This window comes from Alligator mississippiensis, chromosome 3, assembly GCF_030867095.1.
Source record: "Alligator mississippiensis isolate rAllMis1 chromosome 3, rAllMis1, whole genome shotgun sequence".
NCBI classification, from domain to species: domain Eukaryota; kingdom Metazoa; phylum Chordata; order Crocodylia; family Alligatoridae; genus Alligator; species Alligator mississippiensis.
In genome coordinates, this window is record NC_081826.1 from 204,207,408 (window position 1) to 204,224,507 (window position 17,100).

General features: G+C 44.3%; 1 protein-coding gene across 9 annotated transcripts in view; it reads right to left on the bottom strand.

Annotated features, from left to right (window-relative positions):
• AGTPBP1 (ATP/GTP binding carboxypeptidase 1) overlaps positions 1-17,100 on the bottom strand; it is a 123,499-nt gene that overhangs the window by 69,429 nt on the left and 36,970 nt on the right. For 8 of the 9 annotated variants that reach the window (XM_019478042.2, XM_059724824.1, XM_019478041.2 and 5 more), the window contains exons 4-7: positions 5,231-5,361; positions 1,659-1,726; positions 927-990; positions 450-611 (exon numbers count right to left, since the gene is read on the bottom strand). In XM_019478042.2, coding sequence (XP_019333587.1) covers positions 450-611; positions 927-990; positions 1,659-1,726; positions 5,231-5,361 — 425 coding nt within the window. The remainder of the gene's footprint in view (positions 1-449; positions 612-926; positions 991-1,658; positions 1,727-5,230; positions 5,362-17,100) is intronic. The other variant, XM_014608754.3, reaches the window with a different exon arrangement.

Consider the following 17,100-nt stretch of genomic DNA (forward strand, 5'->3'; position numbering starts at 1 on the left):
TTTGATTTTGATTTAGCCAAATGGGGGAAAAGGGGAATAATGTAAATATATTTAAGTTTGCTTAAAAGTGTAGAAAGATAAACTAGTTGTTCATCTCTTATCCCTCATCATTCTCCCCTTGTCCAGTCCATCACTTCCTTAATTTTCTTTTTCCATTCTGGTCAACATGATTACATTTAGTAATTCTGAATATGCTTAAATCCAACCTGAGAAGTTCAGCAATTTGAAGTCAGGTCTTCTCTACTTGGCTGAGCACTCAAAAACTGAGGCACCTGCATTAGTAGTCACTTTAAAATTTAGATCTTCAATATCTGCATCTCTGTTTACTCAGAATGATAATGAAAGCAATTATCTAGTATTTGTCCTGAAAAAATATTCTAAAAAAGTTAGTTATACCAGTTGAAGAATATTATGTGGGCAAAATATCAACAGTTAAAATGCTGATTTACCTCTACTGTGATTACCTTTTGGACCAATTTTTGCAAGAAGGGAATGAAGTTGCACCATTAATTCCTCATTTGGTGGAGAGTCTTTGCTGGCACCCAAAAGCAACTGCAACAAGATCTGTGTCCCCCCTTTAGAAACTAAAATGCAAGCTCTGCGACCACCACCTTGAAATTAAGAAAAAAAGAAGTATAAAAATATTCAAAGAATATTAAGGTATTCAAGGTCAGATACTCTTTGGAACAGAAGCTTTTTCATCATACCACCTTGAAATTCCCAAGCACTTCGTTGGCACTATACATTTAGTAAGGCAAATGATTAAACCAATTTTTATAAATATTATACATGAACTAGATTTTCATTATTTTAATCTCAAAAAATAAAGTTGTATAAATCAGCTGCCTTAGGTATACTTTTATTTGAGGCACTAATCTATAGAAAATATAGGCACACTATCAAATTGCCACTTGATGAAAACTTACCAACAGATACTAACTCAGTGAGAATACTTAATATGTTTAGAGTAGTCTGAAGATCTCTGGTATTCTGAAAAGAAATAATATTCTGTAAGTTTCAGTTTCAAATACTTCATACTACACACATATTTATCTTTGTTGCATTTGTGAAGCTAATATTTTTTCCTCGTAGAACTAAAATAGGGCTATGTTTTCATGCTTGCTCTCTACACTTCCTCATACCCTTTGAAAGTCATTATTTTATGCCTAAAGAGAAAGGGTTGGTTTTCTACTACTCAACGATACCAGGTTTTGAAACACAAAGCCATTGTGCCCCCATACATATCTTCTTTTACTCTGAAGATTCTACTTATAAAGATTTTGCTTTAACAAGAACTTCAGATACACTACAGATACTTTAGTCACATGCATCGTTTTAATATCAAGAAAATAATAAGTGGCAACTGAAATTGGAACTCTGAGATACATGTCAATCAAATCACTTAAATAAGCTTTTAGATCTTGATTGAACAAGATATCTAAATAATGTTCTGTCTGCCAGTTCATAAACAGTTTCTTTGAATTTTTCAAGTTTGTCATGTTCTTAAGCACTATTGAAGTAGGACTTGTAAAGGTACTTCTCAAAACAGAACTTGCATACTATGGAGGTAGGTGGGCTGGGAAAGGCATACATAATAATTTAAAGCCCAATATTTATACTCTGCATTATATAACTCGCACACAAATAAAGGGCATCACCTCTAAAGTGGAGAGGATAACTTCTACTCCTGTGGAACCTTTGGCAGTCATTTCCTTCCTGGTTTTTTCTGAAAGTCAGAGAAAGACCATTTTTCTTTTAATGGCTTTGCATTACAGGTATTTGGTCAGTTTTCTGTGTAGAAAATGGATACCACATTTAGGAAGTCTAAGCTATATAAAAAAAAACAACCCATAAAGAAGGGGTGAGTTAAAGTGATAAAAATATAATAACATTTAGAGTGAGCAAACTGATTTAGATGTGAAAGTTAGCTTATGCTTTTAACTTATTCTTTCATACATCACTCCAGGACCCAGTTTTGACTTGGGCTAACCAACTTGGTGTGGGGTATGAATGACAACCACAGTGTGACATTCATTTATGCTGGTAATCCTAAATGTTACTTTGCAGCAAGGATGCAGGTATCATTTAAATGCTGACAGTCCTCCAAAGTCATCTTACAATTTTCCTCAGGTATCCAAAAGGACATACAAGTATTTCCAATTGGATGTACCACTGGCAAGTGCAGCACCAGTGAGGACAGAGGAATTTAAGTCTGATTTTGCAGGGTATCTACACATACCCAAAGGTTAACCTGGGTGCTCAAATCCAAGTTCTGATAACAAGGGTTAGATTGCATTATCCCTAAGAAGCTAATGATGCAAAGCTATCCAGGTGAATCTCCTGACAAAATGTAACAATGCTTCCATGAACTGTGCCACCCAAAAGGAGGGGGAGCCGGGCTCCGTGCTGTGCTCTGGCCACAGCAGCTGCCACCTCCCATGGGCGACAGACAGGGCTCAGGTACTGCTGGGGGGCACAGGGGGCTGCAGGCCCTGATCCCTGGTCCCATAGCCCTTGTAGCTGGGGCACCCCATGGGAGCAGGGGTCAAGAGTGAGGGGCACTGGTAGGGCTGGGGGGGGTGGCAGGACGTGAGTTGGGAGTGAGGGCACAAGTAGGGCTGGGGGGATAGGGGGCTGTGGGTTAGGAGTGAAGGGCACCAGTAGGGCTGGGAGGGCTGTGGATCAGGAGCGAGGGGCACTGGCAAGGCTGGGGTGGGGGTGCTGTGGGCTTGGGAGTGAGGGACAATGGCATATCAGGGCTGCTCAGCACCACAAAACAAGGCGGGAGGGTGGAGCCACAGCTGGACCTGCATCCTGGTGAGTGAAGGGGGCAGGGGGAGCTCTGATTTTCCATGATTTAAAAAAAAAAAAAAAATCAAAATATATAGGTATTTAGAACGAAATTTTATTTTAATGATTGTGGCACTGGTAGGCTTCCAAATTGCTTTAAAATTGTAAATATAACAATAAAAGATTGTGTTCAACTGATATATATATATATATTAGTGGCGTTTCATTTTAAGTGCAGAAAAATATGGATTTGGGGTGTTTGAATCAGAGAATTTGGGATTTTAAACACAAAAAACCAGGATCCCCGGCAACTACCATTCTATGAAGTTGGTATTATTCCTATAACATCTGTTTTTATGTCCCCCAGTTCTCCATTTTACTTACATTAGTGTATAGGCATATTAATCATTTCTGCCTAACTGTACCCAAGTTTCTAGTTAGAACAGGTAGTCAGTTGTTCGACAGTAATACCCACCTGGTTCCTACTTTTATCAATGGTGCTAGTATCCATTTCTCTTCCAGTCTCTAGAGTTCCTTTCTCCCTGAAGAAATTCTCATTTACTCAGTTTTCCTCTCATCATATATGTATTCCCTTTATGGAAGTTTTCGGGCTTCTCCTAATTTTTTTCTCCTGGTTTCCTACTTTAAACTCCTATCAATCCTGCCAAACTTGATACCAAAAGGCTATTTACCTGCTTACTCAAATGGAGCTTATTTCTTTTAGAGTAACCATGGATACATGCTAATGACCAAACCATCTCCAAGCCTTTTTGACAGTACCAGTCTCTCAGCCATCTGATCTTCATTATCTTGCACCTTCTTTTCTTGGAACAGGAAGGTTCCCACTGAAAATCACTTGAGCTTCAATTCTTTTAAGTGTCTTTTAAGTGTCAGCTTTTATACAAATCCTCCATGCTTTCTTCCCATTTTTTCTTCCTTCCACTTACTCTCTGAGATTTTTTTGCCACCCATACAGTTACTCAGAGATTATTTTTAAATCTACCCATTTCTGTCTACTTAAAATACACACCAAAAAGGGTTACAGTATTGCAAGCAGTTTAGTTTTACTGAAATATAAAATCCACAGAGCATAAGGAGGGGGGGAAAAGAACCTAACAAACTTCCACATCACATTTTTTCATATAAACTCATATTTATAAACTAGTCAGATATGACCCAGTTATATATTACTTAAAAAGCAAATCCTAAACCTCTGTTCTCTGCTGCCACCTAGCCGCTGTTTCAGAAAACAAAAGAAACTTAAAAGTTTACATTAGGATAAAGTCAACCACTAATCCACATGCCAGTGATTATTGCGATTAAAATCAAAAGCCAGACTAGCCAGTCTAAGCCAATCATAGCCAGACTAATAGCTGAACTGCAATAATTCTAGTATAGACTTTTTAACTTCTTATACCATACCAAATAGAGGTGCACTGATACATCGGTCTGATATTGCATTGGTACTGATATAAAGAAAATTTGCTATACTGGATATCGGCCAGATAATTTGGCCAATAAATGCCCGTGCTGCGTGCAGCCACAGCACAGCACAAAGCAGAGCCAACAGCATAGAGAGCTGCCTCCAGCTGGTGAGCTGGAAAGGGAGGGGGAAAGGAGGGGTGGGGGGTAGATCAATGTCCCCTGGGGATCTGTGCGGGGTGGGCAGGTGGGCTGGAGCACCCGCTCCAAGCCTCCCTCCGCCAAGAAGAGCCCCGTGCAGCACCAGAAGACCCTCGGAGTGGGCGCCGGAGGTGCTGGGAGGGGCCTGCCACCCCATATTTTGCTACAGCTCCGCTCCCAGCCCCACGCCACCAGGTGCAGCCTAGCTCCATGTCCCACTTCCATCCACGCACTGGGAAGAGCTGAGGCTGAGCCAGGGAGCTGGTGTCACAGGGCTGGGAGTGGAGCTGTGGCAAAATCTAAGGGTGGCTGCAGTCCCTCCCAGCTCCACTGGTGCCCGCTCTGAGCCCAGTCCCCGCCAAGAAGAGCACAGCGCAGCGCCAGCTCCAGCCCACCCGCCCCGCACAGATACAGGAGGCACACCCTGCCCTCGTGGAGTACAAGCAGTGGCGGGAGATGCCCCCTACATGAGCTGCACCTCCATCCTCCCCCCATCCCCCTGGGTACAGCCTGCCCCTGTCCCCTCCTCCTGCACTGCAGGAGGCATTGATCTGCCCCGCCACCCCCCCCCTTTCCACTTCCACCACAACAGACTTAACACATGGAGGCAGCTGTATCAGATATTAGATTGGTATCGCCCAATATGCCTCCTTGAATATTGGCAATTGGTATTAGCCCAAAGAATCTATCGATGCACCCCTAATACCAGCCACTGTAATACTGCCCACTGTTAATACAATTAACATGTTTTGGGATAAAGTGTAGGAGGGGAGGAAAGGGTGCTCATAACAGGAAAATAGTTCAGAAAGAAAATTACCTTGACTCTGAGCCAGATGAAGGATCTTTGAGGTAACATATCTGGCAGTGTCTGCTTCTACTAACAAGGATTCTGAGTTGATCTTCTCCAGTTGTGTTAGCAGCGCCACAATCCGAGAATTGTTAGCGAGACTGAAAGAAACATATTTTATATTTGTTTTAATTTACACACCAGCATTTGAAATTTTTTCTGAGATGAAACAAAGTAGTTATCCCCACACCCCAGCTTTTTTTTTTTTGTTAAAGGCAGACAAGGTTAGCTCTTTAGTGAACCAGGCTTAGATCAATAGCTTTTCTACAATTACACAGTAAAACCAGAAGTATTTGCTATACTTAGTTCATTCTCAAAACTAGCACTCTTTCCCTGCAGTTCCGAGTGCTGCAGGGCAGCACTGTCTTTGGCAAGTTCTAAGAAAGAACCTCATTTGTCACTGTTTTTAGTGGAAACAAAACTCCCATTGTCTTTAAAGAAACAAGGGTTGCTTCCAGTTCTGATATTATTTAAGCTAGTGTTAGAGTGATGTCATAGCTGTGAATGTCCAGGAATTATGCAAGGGGGAAGGATTTTTGTAGCTGATATCTTCTTTTGAACCACCTGAATGTTTGGGATAGACTTAAGATACGGTAGATTTGCACCATATAGACCAGCGGTCTCCACCCTTTCACCCTTTTTATGGTGAAGATCACTCTTTGGCACCCCAGGATCAATCGCCCCCCGCCCCACCACCCTGACAAGCCACTGGGGCTCTGACCCCACTCACCCAGCCCAGTCCAAGTGGCAGGAAGCGTGGCTCAGCCCAGCCATGTGTGTCCTACTGCTTCCAATCATGAGGCCTCTGACAGACTGAGATCAACTCTCACAGGCTCCATGATTAACCAGTTGATTGAGATTGACTGGTTGGTGACTGCTGATATAGACTAAAGTGCAAAAGTCTTAAGGTACAAAGTTCAAGTACAAAATCTGTGCAAAGTCTACAAGGTGCAAATCTTATGAAGTAAGCCTGCACATCTGATGAAGTAAGTCTGCTGTTTACAAAAGCTTGTGCTATACATTCATGTGGATAATTAAAGGTACACATAACATCAATATTCATCCATGGCAAAAGCCACTTGTGCTAATGCTATTATGGGCCACAGAAGATTCATTCCAAGAGCAAGGGGAGCAATCTTCATTCCCAACCAAAAGCAGATGTTCAGAAAAGAACCCTGCCAAGTTTGTCTTGTAGAGTTTACTAAGCCTCTCAGTTTCCAGGAGTGTTACCACAGGACAGGGAAAAAAGCTATTGGAAACCACTTTACTGTAATTTAGCCTTATACTTGCTCAGGCTTTGAAGATGGCCAAACTGGTCTACAAAGGTAGTTCTACTAGGACCAACAGAATAATCTTAAGCCAGCATGTCATCTGAGGTGCTTAATCGTTCAGAAGTGAAAAGCAAGAAGTGCTCAAGGAAAACAGAGCAAACCACCTAAAAAGAGACTAACCACTTTCGAACAAGGGCAAACAGTCACTTCCATCAAGATTTTGCCTCATTTTGAGCATAATAAATACACCTTCATTTGACAGTCATTTATCTTAAAATGTTATTTTAATGAAATAAATAATGTTATAAAGGTGTATTGGTGAAGACACATGTTTATTCTCTCACCACTCTTCAGATCTCAATGTTTAAAAACATACGTACATTTAATTTTTCTTAATAAAAGAAATTTCAGATACCATATAAAGTAAATAGCTCATTCAAAGCATGTAAAATATGAAAGATATCGCTGACAAAACTAAAGCAAACTATTTCTGATCAAATTTTGTTCGCTCTTCATTTTTAGATGCACACTGTTATTTGACAATAAATAAAAAAACCTTTTTTCATTCACAAAATTCAGAAGTATTACTGTATACAATAACAGCTTTTGTCTCAGACCAACACAGCTATCAAATACATCCCTGAAACATGGAAGATGCCGAATTTTAGCCAATTTTGGATTTTGAATTTCATTGAGGAACAACAAGAAAGATTTCTAAACCTCCCTGCCTGCCATCTGACACCTCTAGGGAAGTAATCCTACCTGATATACACAACAAAGAACAACTCAGAACAATTCACAGAGACACCCTCATGGACCCAGAGGGACAGATTTTCTATCCCCAACTCCCTGTGTGCAAAAACGAAAATTACTTTCTATCTATGAGGACTTTTTACCATGTTTAAATTTTCCCAGAGCCTGATGAAGGGCATTTGAACCCGAAAGCTTGCAGAAAAAGATTTTTTTTTTTACAATTTCCTAGTTGGACTAATAAAAGGCATCACTTCTGAACCAAGAGTTCTAGATTTTTACTTTCCTTTTACAACAAGGCATTCCATCTATCATGTTACAGTTCAGCAACAAAAACCAAAAAAAACTTGTTTTGCCCATATACAGGGATTTCTGGCTATATGTAATAAAAACTAAAGAATATGACACTAGTTTTATAAATAGTGTCATCATTGTTTATAAAGATGATGAATTATTATTCCTTCAGCTGTAGTTCAGAACTATAAAATGGTTTTGCTCTTGCAATTAGGCTTGCGATAGTTTACTTTTGGACTCAGATGTTAACACAAGAGAAAAAAAGGTAGCTGACAAAGAATTATACTGTCCTGGAAACAAATTGCTGCAATGACTGTTGAGGAAATTCATTCCAGCAACACTTTATTTTTCTACCCTGACATCTAAGCCATAACTTCACAAGCACAGTGAATAGCATCTTTAAAAAGGAAGACGATTCTGCCTTCAGCAGTGGTGGAGGAAAGGTTGAATTACATAATCTCGAGGGGTTCCTTCCATCCCTGTTTTTCTACGATTTTATGACTGTCCTTAATTGTGCAACTTATTCTTAAAAATGATAAGGGCTACTTGTAAAATGTCCTCTAGAATCTGAAGGTATTAGAGGGAGTTAGCAACAAGATTTTTTTTCTTAACTGTGTGTTAAACTTTTCTAATTAGAAAATAAATAAAAAGGTTTTAAACTGACTACATTGAAATTTTTCCTTCAGGTTTAATTTCCTTGGTATCTGTAGTGTAATAATCCAAATAATTCTCTAGTCCTCCAATGTGCATACTGAGTTTAAAATGGTCCAAGATAATTCTATGGGTGTAAGAGAAGCCACAATGTCTCTGACTGCTGACTCAACAGTCATGTATCAGCAAAAAAGACTCCAAAGACAATAATCCTCACTACCTCTAGAATGAAACAAAACAAAAATCTAGTAAGAATTTACTCAGCTCTACTTTATAGCAGGGACAGAGGCAGCACAGTTTGCAGCACCAGGCAGCACATTCCGGGGAGGAGGTAAGCCCTCAGTGGTGAAAGAACAGGTTAGGGACTGTTTAGAAAAGCTGGACGTGTACAAGTCCATGTGGCCAGATGCAATGCATCCGAGGGTGCTGAGGGAGTTGGCCAATGTGATTACAGAGCTGCTGGCCATTATCTTTGAAAACTCGTGGCAACTGGGGGAGGTCCTAGATGACTGGAAAAGGACACATATAGTGTCCATCTTTAAGAAAGAGCAAAAGAAGGATCCAGGGAACTACAGACCAGTCAGCCTCACCTTAGTTCCTGGAAAAATCATGGAGCAGGTCCTCAAAGAAACCATTTCTAAGTACTTGGAGAAGTGATTAGCAACAGTCACATGGATTCAACAAGGGCAAGTCACGCCTGACCAACCCGATTGCCTTCTATGATGAGATGACTGGCCCTGTGGCTACAGGAAAAGCAGTTGGACATGATATACCTTAACTTTAGCAAGGCTTCTCCCACAGCATTCTTGCAAGCAAGCTGAATAAATATGGGTTGGATGAATGGACTGCAAGGTAGGTAGAAAGCTGTCTGGATTGTCAGGTTCAATGGACAGTAATAAGTGGCTCAATATCTAGTTTGCAGCTAGTATCGAGTGGAGTGACCTGGGGTTGGTTCTGGAGCCAGTTTTGTTTAAAAGATTTCATAGACATTAGGGCTGGAAGGGACCTTACAAGATCATCAGGTCCAGCCCCCTGCCCAAGGGGCAGGAATTCTCCTGGAGTCAAATGATCCTAGCAAGATAAGCATCCAAACGTGTCTTAAAGATGTCTAGAGTAGGTGTTCAATATCTTCATCAACAATCTGGAAGATGGGATGGAGCGCACCCTCGGCAAGTTCACAGATGACACCAAGCCTGGGGGTGTAGTAGATATGTTTGAAGGTAGGGCTAGGATTTAGAGGTGCACAGATATATTGGTCCCATATTGGAACAGGACCAAAAGGAAAATTAACATTATCAGCTATCAGCATTTTTTGGCCGGTGTAGCTGATAAAATCACTGATAAATATAATATGCCTTCTGGATGAGGCCCCTATATGCTGCGTGCACACGTGCAGCTGCACACATGCACATGACCAGGAATGCAGCTAGGCAGTGTGGAGGGCAGCGCCCTGCAGGTAAGTCTGTAGAGGGGAAAGGGAGTGTGGTGGAGCCCAACTGAGACCCCTATGGGGAGGGAGGGAGTGGGGCAGGAGCAGGGGGTACTGTCCCAGCCAGGGCAGTGAAAGGGACCCAGGGCCGGGACAGGGTGAGAGATGGGACCACAGGCAGCTCATCCACAGGGTGCCAGGGGGGAGGCTCCCCACTGCTGCACATCCCCCCCCCCGGGGGCAGATATTGAGGGGGGAGGAGGGGCATGCGCCCCGCCAGATATGTGCATGGGTTGGATGTAGGCTGCCTGCTGTGGGCTCGGGGCTCTCAGCTCTGCTGCCTTTGCCCTGGGGGCTCTGCATCGGCCACGCGTCCCTTGCCCACCCGGCACCAGTGAGGGCAATGGGTTGTGCCTCCCACTGCCAGGCAGGCAGGGTATGCATGGCCAGCGTGGGGCTCCCAGGACAAAGGCAGCAGAGTAGAGAGCCTTGAGCCCACAGCTAGCAGCCCACATCCACACTTGTCCTCCCTGGCTCTACTCGGGCTAAAAGCGGCCCCGCACTTAAAAATGGCAGTGGGGGTGCTTGAACTAAAGCTTGTTAAACAAGCTTTAGTTCAAATGCCACTGCCATCATTTTTAAGCACCAGGACACTGATCCCCTGGATGAGCTGCCTGTAGCTCTGTTCTGCTCCCCACCCTAGTTCAGGGCCCCAATCACTGCTCTGGCTGGGCAATGCCCCCAGTCCCTGCCCCACTCCTTCCCTCACTGTGGGGGCCTAAATCTGCACCCCCCGTTTTCCCCTCCACAGACTTACATGCGTGGTGTTGCTTTCCACATTGACTTAATGCATTCCTGTAAATCGGTTATTGGATCAGTATCAGCCTAAATGGCTGGTTAATAATCAGCTACTGGTGTTGGTCAAGAAAATCTTTACCAGTGTACCCCTGCTAGGATTCAGAGTGACCTAGACAAATTGGAAGACTGGGCCAAAAGAAATCTCATGCGGTTCAATAAGAACAAGTACAAAGTCCTGCACTTGGGATGGGATAATCCCATGCACCAGTAGTCTGGAATCCAATTGGCTAAGCAACAGCTCTGCAGAAAAGGATCTGAGGGGGGAGCAGGAGTAACAGGGGATAATACACTGAATATGAGTCAGCAGTGTGCCCTTGCTGCCAAGAAGGCTAACAGAATACTGGACTGCATTAGTAGGAGAACTGCCAGTAGATCAAAAGAAGCAATTATTCCCCTCTATTCTACACTGGTGAGGCCACATCTGGAGTACTGTGTCCCGTTTTGGGCCCTCAACTATAGAAAGGATGCAGACAAGTTGGAGACAGTCCAACGGAGGGCAACGAAATGGTTCAGGGGCTGGGGCACATGACTTGTGAAGAGAGGCTTAGGCAACTGGGCTTCTTTAGTTTGGGAAAGAGAAGACTGAGAGGGATTTGATAGCAGCCTTTAACTACCTGAAGGGTGGTTCCAAAGAGAATGGGGCTAGACTGTTCTCCGTGGTGACAGAAGACAGAACAAGGAGCAATGATTTAAAGTAAGGGAGGTTTAGCTTTTATATTAGGAAAAACTCTCTCACTAAGAGGGTGGTGAAGCACTGGGACAGGTTACCTAGAGAGGGGTGGAACTTCTATCCTTTGTTTCTAAGGTCCAGCTTGACAAAGCCCTGGCTGGCTAGAATGATATAGTTGGATTGGTCCTGCTCTGAGCAGGGTACTGGACTAAGTGACCTCCTGAAGTCCCTTCCAACACTAATTTTTTATGATTCTATGACACTAGTACCAAAAAAAGATTCCACTTTGGTCTTTCAAGACTCATTATCACAATAAATTAATCTAGTCTGAGATGGAAAGCCACTTACATTTAAGAGTACATGCATCCAGCCAGGTCATAATAACACCTCCCTAGTCCTGTTTCTTCTCAAGGAACTTAGCAAGAAACCCAAAGGGAAAGATCTGAAAAAATACCAGTCCTACAGTTGTCCTCATGGCTCTTGTACCACATTCATCCTATTACTTTTGCAAATAATAAAGAGGCAGGGGACCAAGGGCGACGCGCAGGGGGTGGACATGGGTGCATGTGCACCCCCTGAGTGTGGCGGTTCACCCCCTACAAGAAGGCACCGCCAACATTGTCAGTGGCGCCTGCAGGCATTCACCACTCACCACCCCACCGCTGACACCGCTGGCAGTGTCTGCGGGTGGTCTCCAACCCTTGGTTGGCGCTCGCCACCTACACCCCTGCCAGTGTCGGCAGCGTCTGTAGGAGCTTCCCCGCTTACCACCACTGCTGTACTTCCGCCACTCCCGCTGCTGAGCTCCTACCGCCGCCATGCCCCCCCAGCTGCCAGGGGCACATATCATTCATGCCATAATCAAATCATGAGAAATACTAACTTCATTTTAATAAAAACTATTAAAGCAATTAAACCACTAACACCAACTCCCAAGATGACATCCAAGGTCAGAATAGTGAGACTAAGGCCAGTGGTAATTTATGATATTTTGTGCTCTCATTCTTGCAATCCCCCATTTCCTTCAGGCAGTCCTCAGGGCCTCCACATACCAAATTTATATCAGTGTTGCCCAACTCTTCTAGTTAATCTATAATAACAACTAATGGTGGGTACAGACATTACACTTCATGCGCCTTAAGCGTGCAGAAAGCACTTTACAGCTGTAAGAAAACAGACGGCCATGGCATATAAAGCACTTTAAATGGGGGATCCTGTTCTCAGTTAACCCTGGATGGATGTGTACTAACTAAAGCACTTTCTGTTAGAGCGCTTTATGAAACGTTTGTGTCAGATGCCATCAGAGGTTACCTTAGAGCACAATCACTACCATCCCAGATGCATTGTGCAGGGCTGTGCTCTAGCCTTGGGCAGAGATCCAGGGACAGCCTCTGATCTTAGACCTGCACACAGCCTGGGGGAGGAGGGGAAGGGAGTGAAAAAGTAGGGTTTCTGACCCTGCAGCCACCCCAGCCCCACAGCGCACCACAGCTCAGTGGATGGGCAGAATGTCACGGAAAGGAGTCTGGGGTCTTTCTCCCAACAGCTTCCCTAGGTGGGCTGCAAAGCATCGTTGCTTGGCTGAGGGGAGGAGGGAGTACTGTGGGGTAAGGGCTCTGGGGTCTCCTGCCTGCAACAGTGGCACACCATTGCCTGGCCAGGGCTGCTGCGGGGGGAAAGACTCCAGAGTCCTTCCCGCACAGCACCCCCAGCTAAGCCGTGGAGCGCTGCGGCTGTCAAGAGGCTGGAGGGGAGTCCCCCTCTGCATGGACCCAGGCCACCACCCCTGACCCCAGCCAGCAAGTTGTGGAGAAGCCCTTGTGGTGGGGGTGCTCCTTTACTCCTCTTCTGTCCCCCAGCTGCTGCCAACACTGGCGGGGGTTAGGGCTGGGGAGAGAAGTCGCTCTGGCAGCCTCCAGGGAGATGCGCAGGAGAGCCCTCGGCAGCCAGTACAGGCAGACTACAAGCCCCACACCCACCGAACAGTAGACATCTGTCCACTTGGCTCCCACTCTAACTTACAGCACTTTGAGTAAAGTGCAGTAAGTTAAGAGTGCATCTGCCAGGGGCTTTTTGAACATCTGTATTTACCCTGAATACCGTTGCCAATCAGAAGGTAAGTAAGCCTTCCAAAAAACAGGAGGCAAAGCCATCTCCAAAACAAAATGCCAGTAAGATTTAAACAGCAGAAGATCTTTATATAAGGGAGCCCATGGAGTCTTTGGCTATGGCCCACAGAGCTGTTCTTTCTGTGGTATTCAACAGTGAAAGACTCTTCTCATGCCATGCCACAGCCAGGCCCCCCACCCTTCAGGGGAGGGGAAGGTCTCCCTGTGCTGTGCCACAAGTGGGAGGCATGAAGAAGATGCTGAAGCAGCTGGGTGCCCACCTACATCAGACCCAAGCTGGGTCATTCCAGCCCCCTGCCGGCCCCTGTCTTATATACAAGCCCATTCCCCAGGGCAGCCCTGGGAGGGCTTGGGGGTGCTATAGCCACACCAAAATTCACCTTAGCCCCCCACTCCGTAGTCACCCCTCCCAGCACCACTGCCGCCTCCTGCCCGCCCTCCCCATGCAGGTGAGCCAACAAAGGTGCGGCACTCCCAGCAGGGGTGGCACTAGCCTCTTCCCAGTGGGGGAGCTGGGCCATGACTGGGCTTGGAGTGGCATAGGCTCAGCTGAGCGGAGCAGGCAGATGGCAGAAGCAGCGCTGGGAGGGGAGGAGCCCAGCCCCTGACCAGGAAGAAGTTGGCGCTGCCCCTGCCATTCCCCCAAACCAAATCACAGTCTATCTGACAAACAGTAGTCCAGCCACCACAGGACTGACACTCGTGAAAGGGAGTCATACATAGGCTGAGTATATGGAATCATGGGAAATCTGGGACACTGCTCCCCTCCTCTCCAAGTCAATGGCACTGCTGCAGGCATAGGTGAAACAGTATGGTACACCAAGCAGGCAGGCAGGCAGCAGTGGTGCCTGCCCACCTGGTGCACCATGCTGCTCTACCTCCCCGCCAGACTGCACCCCACTGCCCTGCAATTCTGGGACTGTGGTTTTAATTTTCACCAACCAGCCAAGACCAGCATTAGAAATCCAGGATGGTCTAGGCCAAACAGTCACCCTAGTCACACAGTGAAGATGATGCCCACTCAAAGCTCTTAGTAATTATTGATTACAGGCCTCATTAACTCAAAAGGCAGAGTTCTGCTCAGTTTACAACTCCCAGTAAAAACATTAGTTGTTTTACAGCCAACAAGATTTTTGCTTCATGGGACCAGAGAAGCAAACCTACTTTACTCCCATTAAAAGGCCCTCAACTGCAATTTACAGGTAGCATAATCTCTCTGTGCTTAGTAGAAGCTTTTAAAGGCTGAGAAAGAGTAAGCCATTATCACTTCAAGAGAAGCATGTTTCAGGAACACCAATATTTCCATTCATAAGATTTAGAAAAGGCTTCTTTATTTAGCTTTAAGAGTATATTGGAAAGAGCAATGAGCATTACAGCTGCCAAACAGGAATGCTTTAAAGAACCTGCAATTGGTAACACTGCCTGATCTCTCTCATCAAGACATGAATTGTGTGTGTATGTGGGGGGGGGAAATTAACTGGACCACACCACACTTGCAGATTCTATGTCTAAAAATAAATATTAATATGGAGGCACTGGTTATGAAGCCATAATCAATGCAGAATTGAGTTCCTCACCTAAAGCAGGAATTATGTTTTATTTATTATTATACCATGTCCTATCCAAATTTACCTATTTGAATTCAAAATGAGATACATAATGGATGTACCATAACAAGAGTACTCTATGTCCATGTTGCAAACCAAGTTAGCTATAAGATAAGCAATACTGCAGTTAGTGTAACTACAAAGCTACCCACCTCAGATGAATGCCAAGGAAGATCTAGGAAAGGGGTGTGCAACTCTGGGCTAAAGGACTATTTTATAGTGGAAATTTCAGTCACCTTTTAAAAATACATTTCAAACATCAAGGCTAGGTATAGACATTCAAAAAACTCAAGGCGGAATTGATCTAAGTTACACAGGGCACATCTACACGTGCAACTAGTGCATGTGAATAAACTACAGAGGTTATTGTTCCAGAGTTTTTTGCTCCCAGGCACTCTGTGTGAACATATACCTGGGAGCAATTAACTCCAGGGCAATCAGCTCCACAATTTATTCATGTGCAGCAGTGGAGTCTAGTCAGAACAGGCCTAGCTGGCAAGGAGCCCCAGGGGGTCAGCCTGCCAGCCCAAGGCTGCTCTGACTGGGCTCAATGCGCTGTGGAAGGGCTGGCTAGGGCATGAGGGTGCTTCAGTGCAGGACTAGCTGGCAAGCAGCCCCTGCGCTGAAGCACCCTTGTGCCCCAGTCAGCAGGCTCAACCTCTACACATGCACTGCTTCGCATGAAAATGTATTAGCTTTCTGTGCTCTAATAGGGGCACATGTGTAGATATGGAGATACTGACTGTGGAGATAATTAGTCAGCTCCACAGTAAATGTGTTGTGTAGACACACCCAGTTTTCTGTTAGCAGCATAGTTTAGATCAGTAGCAAACAAAACACACCATGTGCCCTTTGGTGGGAATGACAAATCTTATACCATGTTCTGTCATTTTTAAACAAACCAGTCTATACGTGCCAGAGTTCTGTTCTGTTACAGGTATAGACCAGTTTTGTGTGATGACCTTCTGTTCTGTTACAGATACAGACCTGTTTCCAATCACTCATACAGGTAAAAATGTAATGTTTGTACCTGGCCCCAAACCAGAGGGGCAACTATGCAGTACAAGAATGAAGCATATGGGTGATATTTAAATAACTGGAAGCTCCTAGGTCTAATATATTAGCAGCCATGTTAAAAATACAGCTGTTGAGATACGCATTGACAATAAAATGCAAAAGCTGAAAACACCATCAGCACTGCTTACTGTTTTCATGGGATTGGGTGAGGCAGCTACACTAGAACATTACCTAATGCTGCAGCACATGTAACTGTGACAGGCTTCCAACTATACCAGATCACAAGGTGTACGTTACACCCAAAGATAACATTTCAGCCTACAACTGGAGTTGTTTTTGCAATTTTCAAAGCAACTTCTGAACTTAGGTACCTATCTTCACTTTACTTTAAAAGGAGATGTGCATCTCAATCCCCTGGGCAAGTTCTAGACAATGAGGTATTTTAATTACTTTAACATAATTTGAAACTGCCATTTTTCTTACATGCCTTATTTTATGGAGTAAGGCATTTTAATTTTTGAAAGCTGACAAGCACAGCAGAAACTTAAATAGCAAAAAAAGTCAGAGAAAATCTGAACCAGGATTTGCCAGGGTCAAGATTCAAAACGTGACTTCTTTTAATATCAAATCTGTCTCAAGGGCTCGGGAAGTTTTTAATTCTATCACTACCACTTCTTTAGTTTGGAAGTTTCAAGTATGGTGGAAGCTCAGGGCAACCTCTTAACTAGCTGCATGTATGTGTAATGTGATTTAGTGCAGCACACATTAGATGTCACACTGCTAGAATACCATACCATAAAACCCTTTAGGAAGCCCTAGAATTTAACGTATGTGACAAACAGGCAATAAAATCATTATAATTCATAAACAGAATAGCAAAAGGAATGTTTCCTCTCTTTCCTTTCACATTTAGCACCAACAGTCTCAAGCAATGTGGCTTGCCCTGTTACCCAGGATAAGAAAAAATAATGAAATCTCTTAAGACAGACAAGGAATGTTCCCATCACAAAAGTCCAGGGGCACAGTACTCTTGAAAAATCAAACTCCTCAAACTTGCAGAAAAACAAAGAACGCCATTCCTGAGCCTTCCCTGGGGGTCCAAACATTCATGTCAGCCTCTGCCAAATCAAGCCTCTAGCCCCTCCCTTATCCCCCAAGGACCCC